Raw genomic sequence first — 14,950 nt, 5'->3', positions numbered from 1 at the left:
GTAATAAGGCACAAAACCACAAAGCAAAAAAAGTAACAGAACCAACGAGTTTAATTCACACTGCCTTCAGCCAGTACTGCATGTTCGGTATGCTGAAGGAAGCATAAATAAAGCCTGAAGAAAAAAAAGCACATCACCTAATGCCTGCTCACCAACCCTACCCAACTCAACCCTTGCTACACAAAAGCCATTTATATTGCAGTAGCATCTGTGCTGCAGACCAGCATTTTCCAAAAATAAAAATGTAAAACAGGAAACAAGAAGCTGACAAGACACAGTAGGCTAGGAAATGGGCAGAAATATTCAGTTGCTGGCTGTTATGTTCTTGCCTTGTTATATACAAGCTATATGGACTACTTCTCCTTCGTAATTATCTGCAGACCACCTTTAAACTGATATATTTTATTCAACTATAAATTATTTTATCTTGAATGCAAGATTGGGGTTTTTTTTAATTAATTAATAGGTAAGAAACTACATGTCTATATTAAAAATATCCTTAACAGGAAATGAGCTAAATTCTCTGAACTGTAAATCCCTTTGGCAAGAGATTGAGACAGGATCAAGCAGTTCCATAAAATTATATACACTTTGCAGTGAGTTTTTCAAAAATTTAAGTAGTCAATCTCAGATAGTAACTAATAAGCATATTAATCAACAGTTGGTATTAAACATCTCCATCATTTAAAAAGCATTTAGCATACCTAACCCACATTCTACTGAAGACCTTCATTTACCCAGCCTTTGAGTCTGTGAAACTCAAAGAGCTATGAAAGACTGAATTAAAAACCCAAAGCAAACCTAGAAACGATTTCTACTGAACATATCCTGACATAGCCATACCGGCTGTAAGAGCTACCAATACATACAGGATTCTGCAGTTTTCCAACAAACTTAAAACTTACAAGAGTTCATTGTAAAGAACACAATCACATAGAAAACTGACATAGAAGCTATTTCTGAATGCAATTACCTGTAGGCTTGTCCTAGACTTTTATATGCATCTATGAAGTCTGCTTTCTGCTTCAGAGCTTCTTTGAAGGATTGAATGGCTTCCTACAGAAAGACACCAACAGAAAAATTTGTCATTCATTCAATGTTAGCATCCTCAGTAGTTACTAGTCACAGAATTAGATATTTGTCAAAACCTTTGGAAGGAATAAACAAGGCATGAATTTATTACAAAAATCTATAGCGCAATAATCATCATATAATAGATGAAATATTACAACATTCTTTATATAATGACAGATTTAGCTGGAATTCCATTGTCTAACATGCTATGGGAATGACTAATTCTTTTAGCATTTTAATAGAATTTGGAGATGAAATCCCTTCAGAATTTGCTTTCAAAGCTCAGCCTTGTCCCTAATGCAAAGCAGTCTCTCCTTACAGTCGTCACTCCTCATTTATAATACACCTCTTTAATTTTTGTAGTCCAATAGATGTTGCCTTCCATTGTTTTGTTGCATTCTGTGTTAGCTGCACAGTTAGCAAACACTCTCGAGGGATTATAGAGTAAATGATCATCTCCACAAAACAGCACACACTGCTGCTGTGAGGAATACAACATAATACAAATATAATAACTAAAAAAAATTATGCACATGTATTCAAAGAAATTTTAATCAAATACTTCAGAGGGAGAATTCAGGTTTTTAAACTGGACAGTCTATATGTAAATTGGCAATGCAGTGCTAAGATTTAGAATTAAGGATGGAATAATAAACTACTTCATATTACAAAGCAATGCCTGAAAAGTATCCTCAAGTCTATAGTGCAAGAAATTAAATGCTGTAAAGAATGAATCATTGGAATTTGGAGATTCTTATTCAGAAAAAAAATACCAAATATATTCTGAGTATTACAACATGCATAAAAATACCTATTGAACTAAATAATATAATCAACTATCATTACTGATAGACTCATATCCTCCAGACAAGTCTTAATTCCAAGATTATTCCCAAAAGCAAGGAGCCAAAAGCAACAATCTCTTTTCACTCAAGAACACTCTGTTCTTCCACCCTCATCCCAAACAATTTTCAGCAAGCCGAGTAAAACCTAACAGGTGACCTGGATTGTCTTGCTTTGGGACACAGTCTGTACCCGCCTGGAGGGCATAAGGTACACCTGGGGATGAAATGCCACTCACGTCAGAACCTCCCAGAACTTAATATTACAGAAAGCAGACAATTCTTTTGAGAAAAGAAATTGAGAGGAAAGGGGTGGTGCTGCAGTAACTATGCTCCCTCAATTTAGATATGAGCATTTCAGAATCAACATATAACTGGAATACCTATGCACAGATGCAGAGTTCTCTACCAGCCATTTCCTTGAGTACTTGCCAGCTTACTCAAGGAAGAATTCAAAATTATTTTCCTCTTTACCCCTGTCCAAAACCTAGGAAGTCTCTGTTTCACAGAAATTTTGAATATAACCATACAGACATTAGCAGACTTGCCAAATAAAAACATCTTTCAAAGCACTCCATAAACCCATCAGCTATCACTGATTTGGTAAGATCCAGCAAGACCAGCAGTATTTACATGTCATACCATGAAATATTACAGTAAGCAATGGCACCTTTTCATTTTGCTTGCATTCTTTTGCCATAAGAAGTCTTCCTTATACAAGAGAAAATATGTATACCAACACCTATGATATTTCCATAATTTTATAAAAGTAACTTCAAAGAGAGGGTATTGTATTGTTCAACATGAATCATTACTTAACAGAGCTTTACCTTCAAAAGTCCTCTGTGAAAAAAGGTTAAGCCTTTATACAGCATAGCTATTGGCTGATTTTTGTTCAGTTCCAATGAATGCTGAAAATCGTCATGGGCTGTTGCATAATCCTGTGATAAAATAGATTTTAGACAGAGGAAGCACCCTAAAGAGCAAAACATACTTTTATTTTCATAAAAGTAAACTACAGAAGTTTAATATATGACATCAGACTCAGTGTGACATCAGACTCAGCAGCAACAATTGTCAGCTGTCAGTCAGTACATTAAAAAATAAGGAATGTACAATGCACGTCCGATTTTTACAATAAACGCTATATAAAACACAGTAAAGTGGAAAAATAGCTAGAGACAAAGTAAAATAGGAAGAATAAAGTGGGAAATCAGCTGTTTAGTACCCACAATCTTTGAAGATAAAGTTACTAGGTATACATTAAAGCATAAGAACACACATATACATGTTTGTTGTGTGGTGGAGGTTTTTTTACGTATATAGGGCAGTTACTACCTTGGCTATAACTGTTCTCCTTTTCATACTGGCATTTAGAAATACATAATACTTAAAAGCAGCTGTAGGTTATAAATCAAGTCAAATTTTTCATCTACATCTTCAAACACTCAAAACAATTCAAGAAATGCATGCAAGGTACTTGTCCTCTGATTTTCTGCATTAAATAGATATGCAGATTAAATACTTGAATATCTCTGAACTGTCAGCCAGTCAACTACAGGAAAATGGGGGCTTTTGTTGTTATTTTGGTTTATAGTTTAAATAGGAAAAGAAGCTCTTGAACAAGAGTAACAACTGGCAAAACCAGCAGCAACAATAATCAACAATGCCCACACAACCAAAACCAAACAGAAACTTCAACATCCACTGACCTCAGATATGAAGTAAAGGGTACCTCTGTGCCTGTAGAGTCGTGCTGATGGTTGTAGCTGAATAGCTCTGGTGAGATCAGATAATGCTTCACTGATTCGTCCTAGTGGGGACAATATCTAAGAGTATAAAACAAAAACACAGCTTAAAGCAAACCAGCTGAATAGCTTTGTTTTAGAAATACGAAGATTATTATTTTTCATGTTTAGCTGTAGTGGAGTAACTGTATTTGCTAGCATAGGCTGGAAAGTTCTACTACAAATTTCAGTACTTATTGCTTTTAAACCCATGTCAAAGGCAAAAATGTGAAAGTATTTTTCTCCCCCCAAAAATCTGCATACACGAATACCACTAATCACATTTGCAGAAACCTAGCGTTTCAAACACAAATAAAAGTCAGACAAAGCAAAAATACTCTATTTCAAGTTATTTCAACACATTCAACTGAAAATGTAATTAAAGTTCACTCAAAACTTTTTACTTTAGCAAAGTATTCCCATCAAAGGAAAACTGTCTGTTTTCCCATTATTTGAGTGCCTCTCACATTGTAAATCCACATTATTAACAAATGTGTTAACAAATTTCTAAAAACATGAAAATTGTGGATTACAACTTCAAGCTATGGCAGTCATTATACAGTGTGCTGACTTCAATAAATATTCATGCTCTTGATTTGTTTACAAAGCTGCTTCTTGAAATTCATTTCTATAATTTAATTGGCAAAACAATACATTATTTTCAAAATTAAAAAGACCTGTGTATATGAATGATATTTAACTTCTATGCATGAATATGAAGCCATAGCATTTGATTAAAAACTCATTCTTAACATGTCTGACATTTTACCAACTAGGCCTAATAATAAGTTTACTAATGTGACATTAATGCAAACAGTAAGGTTCAAGTGATATTTTGATTCATTATATTAAAAAAGCAGAACACACATGATCTTGCTATAGTATGTCAAACACTAAACACTTAGACATAATATATGCTATTCTACTGGCTGTAGTAACTCCATATGGTGTATGTTTCATTTTAAAAATAAACACTCTGCAAACTACACTGAGAGCAAATATGTCTATTTTAAAGGAAAAAGGAACGTTCACAGAAAAAACACAGATAAGAGCTTCAGTCATTTAAATGAGTGAATAAATACTTGTAAACACTGTATAACTGCAATTGCTTCAAAAATCTGAAAAGAGACAAAAAATGCTCACTTCTGCTCGCTGTTCAAATACTTCAGGATGATCTGGTTCTAGACTAATCACTCTACTGAGCTCAAACAGAGCAAGTTCAGCATTTTTCGTATCCTGAAAAGGAAAAAGAAAACCACAAGGTAAACAACTGTGCATACTTAGAGTAATATACCCAAAAGACCAAAGGACAACTAGATTGGCTAAGTTTCTGAAAGTGTATCAGCTTACATTAAAAGCCCTTCACACCTTCACTACTAACATTAAGATGCAGTAACCTACAAATAGCTGGAAAAAAAAGCCACCTATCTGCTATAAACAAGAAAAACTTTGGTTGTACACATCACCTTTGTGCTGTACCTCTGTAACTTATTAATAGAGCTCTGTGAATAAACATTATGTTTATAGCTCCACAGGTACCTTTCTTGTCAGCAAAGCTGGCTCAAGCTCTCACATGAACTCCAACACACACACACACTCACCCACCGGTAACAATTCCAGCAATACTGGTGCACAGGTTGATGCCATCAACATCTTGCCTATCTAAGTTTTTATTTTGTCCTCAGATAGTAGGATGGAAGCATTTACTTAATTAGGAAAGAAAAAAAAAAAAAGTCCAGACTGGTTATATAGCAAGTTCTCTATTAGATTTCATTGATTTTTTTCTTGTTTTTCAAGACAAAGAAACCTTGCATGTGCGTAACATAATCTTTGTGTCTTCAAAGTGTAGCTCAGAAATTTGTTATGAAGTGAAGCTGTCTCAACACCTAGCTGAACTGAGAAAACAAACTCGTGCTGGTGTTAAAAACATGCAAATATGAGGGACTTCAAGCTCCTGTCAGCACCACTGAAGAATTAAATATTCTGCACAATGGAAATTTTCAAGGAGTTATTCAACTATTCCTTCTTCCAGATTCTAGCAACCATTCTATTGTGATTAAACAGGCCACAAAAAAGTCCACCTTTAAATTTACTCTTTGCTCAGGAAACTGTTTGAGCAGTGAGCTGTAAGTAATTTTTTTTTTTTAACAAAGCAGTATAGTATTAAGAGTCAGGAGCAATCAAGAAGCAATACAAAGCCTAGAGGACTCCAAAAGTTGACAATGTTTCCAAGTTGAAATAAAAGACTTTTGTTTCCTAGTACAGACTAGATGTGGAGACAGCTTCAGTGGGACATCATAAACCTGCCTCTTGTAAGCAAGATGCTGCCTGTTATCTTATCAGATAACACCATCAAGTGGCCGTGGCTCCCAGCCTTTCTACCCAGCACTCACAATTGAGCCTATATTATCCTTTGGCACCCTTGCTTCATGCTGCTTTACCTCCACAGCCTCAGAAAGAAAATGCACCCGTGGCTTGAGCAGTGATCCACTAGATCCCTCTGCACTATGAAGCGCCCACCAAAGGATGGACGCATCATTAAAGTAAGACAGCACAAAGACTTTTAGACAAAGTTCTAATCAGTCTAGCTCCTCCTGTTAAAGGCCTTCTTATAGTTTAGACTCAAGTAATTCAGTCAGGTATTAATTTAAATAATTATCTACTCACATGTAGTCCTTTCTTTCCATATGCTATCCCTCGTCCATAAATTGCACTAACCAGCTCTGGTTCTTCCTGTTATGATCAAAAATAATTGCAACAATCAGTTGTGGTTCGTTGGGGTTTTCGTTTGTTTGTTTAAAAAGGTATCTTTCCTCTCTACGTATTTAATTCTTGCTGTCTTAAGTAGTAAGCAATGAACGATCATAGTTGACAGGCAAAGAAACTGCTGGTATTACAGTCCATACTTTCATATGCCTAAAACTTCTTCAATTTACTGGAATTGTTCTGGAGTATTTGTCTGGAAAAATGAGTAAAACAGGGTGTAGGTAGATACTGTGTCAGTGACTGCTTATCAGAAGCTATGCACACATGAGTATAGTCTGTTGTCCAAACCTCATTACTTGTAATTTATTACTAATTATGTCTTCCTCTGTCCAGTGTCACTGAAGTGATAATAAACAAATACAATTCAGCCACTCAAAGCTTGTTTTGTTCATAATTTACATTTGAGATTTAAAATTAGTAAGCAGGAAATTGTGACATCCTGAATAAATTTGTATTCAGGCAGCAACTAAAACTAGAGGTATTCTGCCAAAATAGTTTTGCAAAATTTAAACAAGCCTGCTTTTGGTTAGATTTAAATCTGTGGCTTTCCAACTCAGGCACTTAAGGGGCTGCATCTTACACAGTGAATCTACTTTTTGTTCAGTATTATCTATTGCAGCCACGGTTTCCCATCCAAATTTGAAGAACTAGAACAGCAAAATTGGTTTTCTTGGCAAAACCATAGCTATGCAGTCAATTTCCCTGAAAACCTTTCAGGAATTACACCATCTTTACAACTGCAACCAACACAGCTGTGCTACAGAAGTGAGTAGCATAGGCCTGGTTTCATTTAACTGGGACAACTTCTAAAAAGCAAATTCTTTCACTGACAAGACAGATACATGGCACACCAATGCTGGCAGCTTGCCAGACCTGAGCTGATTTCAAGCATACAGTTGCCAACATTAACTATTTTTAATACAGTAGCTAAGGAAGGCTGTTTTGTTCTGTTAAAAGCTTTAATACTCACTGTATATATATCTGAAATTGCCCCATGGAAGACTGAGTGATCATACCTGCTCTACAGCCTTTCAGGCATACAATAACTATGATACTCATTTCATCTGAGACACGTGCATTGCAAAGGTGCTCTGTTCACACTTCTCACACTATATTCCTACACTCGCTGTACCTTGCTTATCTTCGTTTATATTAACCTTGACACATTGTTTCCTTCTTGAAGAGGACGCAGGAAACATAAGTCCAGTGATTTTTGAAGCAGTTCTCATTCAGGTTAAAAAAAAAACTTCCTCATATTAGACCCAAACCAAAGAGAGACCACTAAAAACCTAAAACAAACCAACCAACCTAACAAAAACCATTTTGGTCCTCACACAAAGTCCCTGGAAAAATTCCATTGAACTGCCATGCTTTCACTCAATTTAACTATAGGCCATATGACATTGGAGTTAAAAAAAACACCAACATGCTTGTATTTGCAGTATTACTTTCAGCTTGCATTTGTGTGCTACAACCGGTTTAGATCAACAGATGCTTCTGGTAGTCAGGTTTTTATGGTTTAATAGTCTTTAGCCATAAAAATACAGTATTTTGGAATCTGCTTGGGTTGAAGCTTTTAAACTGTTAGTGTTGGTTTTGTTTTTAAAATGATTGCCTTCTACTTCATAGAAGAAGGTTCTGAATTCTTTACGTTGGTAAAAAAAAAAAAGTTGAACTATTAGTTAAGTTTTATTTCTGTGTTAAATTCATGACATGTTTACCACTGAAAAATGATAAAACTAGCATACAAAATAATTTATCCTCATGCAAGCAATGTGGTACTTTCCACCAGCAATAAGTGATCTCTGTCAGATGTTACTGGCAACATGCTAACTGTTGCCCAAAAAAATACACACTAAAATATTTCAAGAGGGTAATTAAAAGAACTTCAGTTTGGTATAGGTCAGGTTTCTGAAGATGCCTTTTTATTTTTTTTTTTTTATTGAACTGCTGTAAAAGGTTTACTCCTACAGATGAGAAAAAATAGCAAATAACTGAGATACTTTATCATCTGATTTTAGAAGTATTCTTATGTTTAGATGGAAAAAAATAAATAATAGAACGATTGCTCTCATTTCAAAATTGTTAATTAAACCTTTGATTTAGTAAGCTTCTTTAGTAAAAGCTAACATGTACATTGTAATGGACAGTTTCACAAAGTGATTTTTTTTAGGGGTCCAAACAGAAAACTTACCTGCAGCATTGTTGAAAAGTGTCGTATGGCTTCATCGTACAAGCCGTTGCCAATCAACACGTAAGCAATTGCTAGCAAAACATTACAGATGTAAATAACAGCCAAAAAATAGTCAGATAACTTCTGAACAGACACTGAAATCACCTCCCTCAACCATTACCTAGCAATCGTTAATTACTCAATTCATACTGTGCTCATCAGAAATGGTCTGGGGGCTTATGGTTTGTTTGGGGGCTTTTCCTCTCCTTTTTTACAAGTTTTTCAGTAAAGGGTCTATGTTTGCTTCTAAAGTACTTAGGACTATGAAAGGTACCACGATCCTGTTTAGTAGCCCTACAGGCTCTCTCAATTATAAGTGAACTTGGCTAACACTACTTAGCTTTTTTCATAATTCCATTTAAAATATCCGATTATACTTGTTTTTACACATCTTATTGATCTGTACTAGCTTGCAGTTTTTCCTTCATTTGAATTACCTAGAAAACTCAACTAAAGTGATTCCTTTATAAAAATAACATTGAAAAACTACAGAATCTTCACCTATGTTAAAATGATGAAAAGCTTTAAAGTTCTTGCATATCCACTTGCTTTGGAGTAGAAGCCAAGTGTTTGAAAAAAAATCAAACCACTGTTTTAGAAACATGTCCCTGTAATCTCCACAAGATGTAAAAATACAGTCAAGTCATGAGATTGGAAAGTTGTGGCTGTGCTTGCAAGACAACTTCAGTTCTGACAGCTGAATACCTCAGGATTTTTTCATTTCACATTTTAGTCTCTCTGTTCTTAAGTCTGCATTAAGCTCGGTCTACACTGCCCACAAAATCCAAGTCTCTTGCAGACCAGACCTATGAAAGTTAAAGTACAACTTTTCCCCAGGCAGTTTGCACAAACAGCTGACAGTAGAAGTAACAGTGGGAATTCACCTTTCCCAATACTTCTAATGAGTTCTAGCAGTCATTCAAATAGAATGGAACAAGCATCTATCAGCTTAATTATTTACTCAAACAGAAGAAGAGACCAATATGCCAGTTAGAACAAAGGTATTTTAAATAGGACACAGACATTTGTCTTCCATGCTGGCAGAGCCACACTGTTTTGATAGTGTAGCTAAGCACTTTTCATTAAAAAAGTTAAATGGAAGAGGAATAAGAAACATATGTAATCAAGAGCTTCTCTCATTCTTGAAGCATTTCTATCATGCAGAAGAAAATATCTGTATACAATATATGCCTTTTCCTTAATACATAATAAGTTTCACTTCGTACAGATACACAGCATTGACAAAAAAGGAAAGAAAATCAGCAGATTGAAGGACAGGTTGAAGAGCTCTTAAATTTTCCTCCTTTCATTCTCCTTCATGACTACATAGTTCTTTGAATCATCTTTATGGCTACAATCCCAGAACACAAACCAATTAGCACATAAAATCAACTCAAACATGCCAGCATTAAAGAAAAAATGGAGGAAGCAAGACAATGAAGACTCATTGTTTTGCTGATGAGTTTGTTTTGTTATCCAAGAATTCTGGCAAAATGCAAGAGGTTGTAGGCTATGCCTGTAAAACTATAGCAAGTGATTGGCAACTAGTAGCTGATACAGGATCAGACTTTAAAATTCTCTCTCTTTGATTAATCTTTTAATCTTTAATTAAATACTACAAAAATACAAATATTATGAAAAACCTAAGGGCTAACAATGGCCTATTAGCCCAAATACTGGGGTACCAACATCGCTTCAGAATGCCCCATATATTTCACACTACTTCTCCTCAGAATGGTTAAAAGCAACATGTACAAACAGGAAGGACCCAGTCTGTTCACACCATGACACACTTGAAATAAGTGGGTAGGTACGTGCCGTTCCACAGACCAAACATAAGGATAGGGACCTTCCGGAATCATCTTCCAAGCCTACAGAGCAGATACTAAAAACATCAAGTATTGTTCTCTGGATGCAAGTTCATTATTCCCTGCACGATTCTATGAATAAAGTTATGTATGCTAGGAATATGAAAAAAAAAATTAAGCTCCCAAATTTTCCTGGATAAATCTGTGAAGGCAGAAATTATGTCAACAAAGAACTGCTCAATTATTTTAGTTTTGCTAGACAACTTAGGAGTAAATTCTCCTCTTGCTCTTGTATAAAAGACAGTCTGCTGCCTTCCTTAACATACATCCTCAATAGTTTCTTTGCTGCCTTGTAACACCTCTGCTTCCTACAGAGGAATTTGGAGAAGCACCACAACTAACTCTTTCCTCAAGTCCTTTGAGAAAAGTATTTCCTGTTGCTTTATTTGAAGTGCCTTCATTTTCTGCACTGACTGCTTTGAAAAAACACCAAGTAGCAGCCTGTATAAGGACATAAATCAGAAAGCCTCCCTGCTGTTTATAAGCTCTAATAGGAAGAGTGTGGGGAGAGGGGAAGACAGATCTAAGATCTACACTTGATAGAAAGCGTATTTTTCTGGATGTTTAAACAGTCTGAGTCATCAATAATGGGAGAAAAATGGCAGCAGGAAGTAGCTGAGACTGTTTAACAGGACTTAAAATGTTTTTTGAGCACCTGCTTAAGCAGACCTGGTGAAGAATTCTAGTGAGCAAATCAGGAAAGATTTTTGGGAAAAGAGATACATATTTTCTTTGTAAGACCACAGAAAACTTAGTGTATTTTCAGGTTTATTAGGATTACTTTAAAATTAATCATCAGTTCAGTTTCAAAACATTCAGTGTTAATAATTAGCAAGTAATTCACCTGCACAAACCTTATATAAGGCATCTTACCCAATTCTTCATTTGTGTTGTCATTATCAGTAGCAAACGGAAATCGTTTTTGCTCTGCAAGCAACTTCGCTTGATTCTGTAAAACATCACATTTTTTAAGTGTTCAGCAAACAACAACGAAGAATTTAATAGAAAACCCATGTCTTAAATCCTTAAGAGAATGCCTTAAATCAAAGAGCTAATATTAACATGATTGTTTTCAGTTACCTTATAGCAAATTCATTCATAGTCTTCCACAAGGAGAAAAACTGCTCTTATGTCAGGTGCTGCTGTTATCCTCTCTAAAATAAGTCTAGCCAAACCTTTCAGATGAAGGGACATTGTCAACATTTTACCAGTGACTGATGTTTGTATATTATACCCACTTAAGGTGAAAGTCTGGAAATCTTTCTAAGACACGTGCTACTTCATAGGAGAATTTATATTCTGGAACCCTTTCATTACTCCTTTGTCTTCTGCAGAGGGAAGAGTACTACAGAAGAGTAAAACACTGAAAATTAAACACTGAAAATAATATCACTCCAGCAATAAAGGCAAGTTTCACTGAACAGTGCCACACTAAAGTAAAATGCTGTCCTTCCAAACTCTCTTAGGAGGCAAAAGATGAAGAAATAAAAAAAAAAGCGGGAAAAGAAAAAAGGCAACACAAAAACCTCTCACTGCTCAGTTCTCTTCTTTTTGTGTCGGCACATATGTACATTTTTAACTTCAGAGAATACAGTAAAACACCTTAAACTTCAGATAACATATTTAACTCACTTCCTCTACTGAGAGGACTGCCCTTTGTCCTTCTCTCTTTCACTTATTTTGGCCTGTTCAGAAGTGGCCTGATTGCTTGTGTCCATGATAAAGACTTTTCAATGATCTCCAAAGCACAAAAGTAACTGGCCAAAACCCACTACACAGTTTCTGCCCTGTTCACCTAATAAGCTTAGGAACGAGAAGAAAGTTTAGTCTGCCTCAAATACTCTAGTATTTTGGAAGGTATGAATGATTAGTAAATTGGCTTTTACATACCTTGTTTTCAATTAAATTAGAGACCATGTATGAGCTCGATATTACACTATAAAGTTCTGAGAACTATTAATTCATCTACTGCTGCACCAACAGTAACAGAATGGAAAAGTTCTTTTCTTCATAGAAAAAAAAAAAGTCTTCAAAAAAACAGCACAAGAATGAGCAGGGTTCAATGGGTATACCAACTAAAAATAAATACACATTGCAAAGCACATAGTTACAAATCATAGACTTCAAAACATAACCTCTTTATATAATCAATGGCCTTCAGGTAATTTCCATAAAACCAGCTTTAGGAAGTGATCAATATTTAACTCCACAAAACATCTTTCTTCTATAATTGTCTTAACATTCTAAAAAAATTTTTACTAAAGTACAACCTCTTCTTTGTTGGACTTAACAAAAAAGGCCTAGACTTGTTCATCTGTGGACAAAGATAAAATGTAGCAAGATTTCATGCTGGGTATTGGAAAATAGTTAGAAACAAAAGAATCTGGCATTACACTAACAACCTATGAATTACAGAGCTGCATGTGACACTCAGCAAGAGAAGTACCACACAGTTTCCCCTGTCCCCACCATCTCGTCTGGTTTGTTAACACAGAATAGCAGAACAGCATTTGTTTCTTGGGTGGGGGGAGGAAAAGCATTCATACTGCTTCAACAAACTCCGAATCCAGTTATAGGTTAGACACCCTGCAGCTCTCTACATGCAAAAACTGCGAGTCATTCTGCCTCCAAATGAGAGAAGAATTTTCATCACAGCAGCAGCTCCCAATAGGCTTCATTTTTGATCTCTTCAAAATAATTATTTTTTAAACAGAGAGATTTCTTACAAAGTAATATACATTTCACTGCCTTAATTGCTAGATTAGACAGAAGATCTTACTGATATCTAATGAAGTGATGTCTAAGGAGACTACTGAAGTTAAATAACCAGCTTAGTGGATTTGCAGTAGCATAGTTTTATTTCCAAATGCTACCTTTGAAGAAGTTGCTACAAATTGGAACATCGTTTCCACGTTCCTCATAACTAATAACCTCTACGAATTTGCTATGGCTTCTTTGTATATTCATAGGGGAATTTCTTTAAGCTTTTAAATATCTTTGTCTCTGCTGGACTGAAGAAGTAAGATCAAACCTGTGTTATGATGTAGACTGAGGGTTATATTTGTAGTGCTGCAAGAAAACCCAAATTCCAAAATAATCCTCCTGAAGTCTACACCAAGAGGTACTCTTCTTTTGTTATAACACTCTCCATGTACCATGTCTGCATTACATTTAGTGGAGTACAGTCTGAAGCCTCTAACTCTACCACCTGTGCACGTTATTTCTGTAGCAACTGCAAGTCATCACTTCTACTCTAACACGCATTTTGTGGTAAAGCTCCTCAGGTAGTCAACCTGGGTAAACACTAACACACTTTCCCCTTTTTCAACCACAGCCCCCACATTTCTAAAAATAAATAAATAATAATAAAAAAATATTGGTAGAACAATGCAGGTGCAGGTTAGCCTTCAGTGGAAACATCAGCTCCTAACTGCTGACAGCCCTACAGACTCATGATGGAGTACAATGAAATCACACTTTCATGAGCAGCTTGACCTTATTCATACTTAAGCCTTCTGGGGCCCTATGCCTACTCATTAATAAATTCTGTTTGTAGCTTTTTGCCTGAACTTCATTCTGGTTGGTTATGCAGCTAAAGTGATCCACTTTAGACTTCAACAATCTATTAAAAAATGGTTTATACATTATATTCTTGATAGCATACCAAAATCTTTTCTGTGTTGAGAGAAAGCACAGATTCACAAGATGAAGACCCTCCTATGTCACAATCCGGTTCATGGAAGTGCAAAAACGATGAATCTGGGGGGAAAGAGAAAATACCTTTAGCAACTCAAAGAGTTACATATATGTTCTATTACCACACTTCACATTTCCTCATGTTCATCTGAACAATTTCCTCACTGGGCACTCCAGAGTGCAGAACTTCCACGAGATGCTTTCTGCCCACAGCACTACGTCCACACAGCCAGGGAAGCAACAGTTTGCTAAAACGATAACTTTTATATAGTAGTTTTAGTCTGGGAAACAGAGGCATAAAGACTCTAAAAAGCAGACAGAATAGTAAATTGTAACTGACTGAACAGGTACAAGGTCCTCACAGGTATACTACCAAAAAGGCCATTACAAAAAATTTTAAGATTCATTCAAATGTATGAAATGTAAAAAGCAACTTGGCACAGCAGAGAAAAGGTTTACCAAATGAAACAAATAAGCAAGTAACAAGAATATTCAACAAAATCCCCCAGACTACTAGACTACAGAAATCACCACTTCACCAACATTGTGCTTTAACTGCTATCTGAACAGAACTGTTAGTTTTTAAATCTTCAGATCTTAAATATTCTATTAACTTGAAATACTTCAAGAGTAAACAAGAAAAAGCAAATAAACAGTATTATCTCTTCGGTTCCATGTAACAAA

The 14,950-nt window shown here is 35.6% G+C and overlaps 1 protein-coding gene across 1 annotated transcript in view; it reads right to left on the bottom strand.

Moving 5' to 3' along the window:
- Positions 1-14,329, bottom strand: part of TTC13 (tetratricopeptide repeat domain 13) — a gene marked incomplete at its 5' end in the record, with an annotated part of 36,615 nt that extends 22,286 nt beyond the window's left edge. Inside the window, 8 exons of the mRNA XM_008937230.1 lie at positions 974-1,056; positions 2,747-2,857; positions 3,629-3,745; positions 4,847-4,939; positions 6,371-6,436; positions 8,664-8,734; positions 11,444-11,519; positions 14,235-14,329. Of these exons, the coding sequence (XP_008935478.1) occupies positions 974-1,056; positions 2,747-2,857; positions 3,629-3,745; positions 4,847-4,939; positions 6,371-6,436; positions 8,664-8,734; positions 11,444-11,519; positions 14,235-14,329 (712 nt within the window). The remainder of the gene's footprint in view (positions 1-973; positions 1,057-2,746; positions 2,858-3,628; positions 3,746-4,846; positions 4,940-6,370; positions 6,437-8,663; positions 8,735-11,443; positions 11,520-14,234) is intronic.
- Positions 14,330-14,950: the final 621 nt, after the last annotated feature.

This window comes from Merops nubicus, unplaced genomic scaffold, assembly GCF_000691845.1.
Source record: "Merops nubicus isolate BGI_N331 unplaced genomic scaffold, ASM69184v1 scaffold39603, whole genome shotgun sequence".
Lineage (NCBI taxonomy): Eukaryota > Metazoa > Chordata > Aves > Coraciiformes > Meropidae > Merops > Merops nubicus.
Note: the sequence above shows the minus strand (reverse complement) of the source record. Positions and strands in the feature narration are given on the sequence as shown.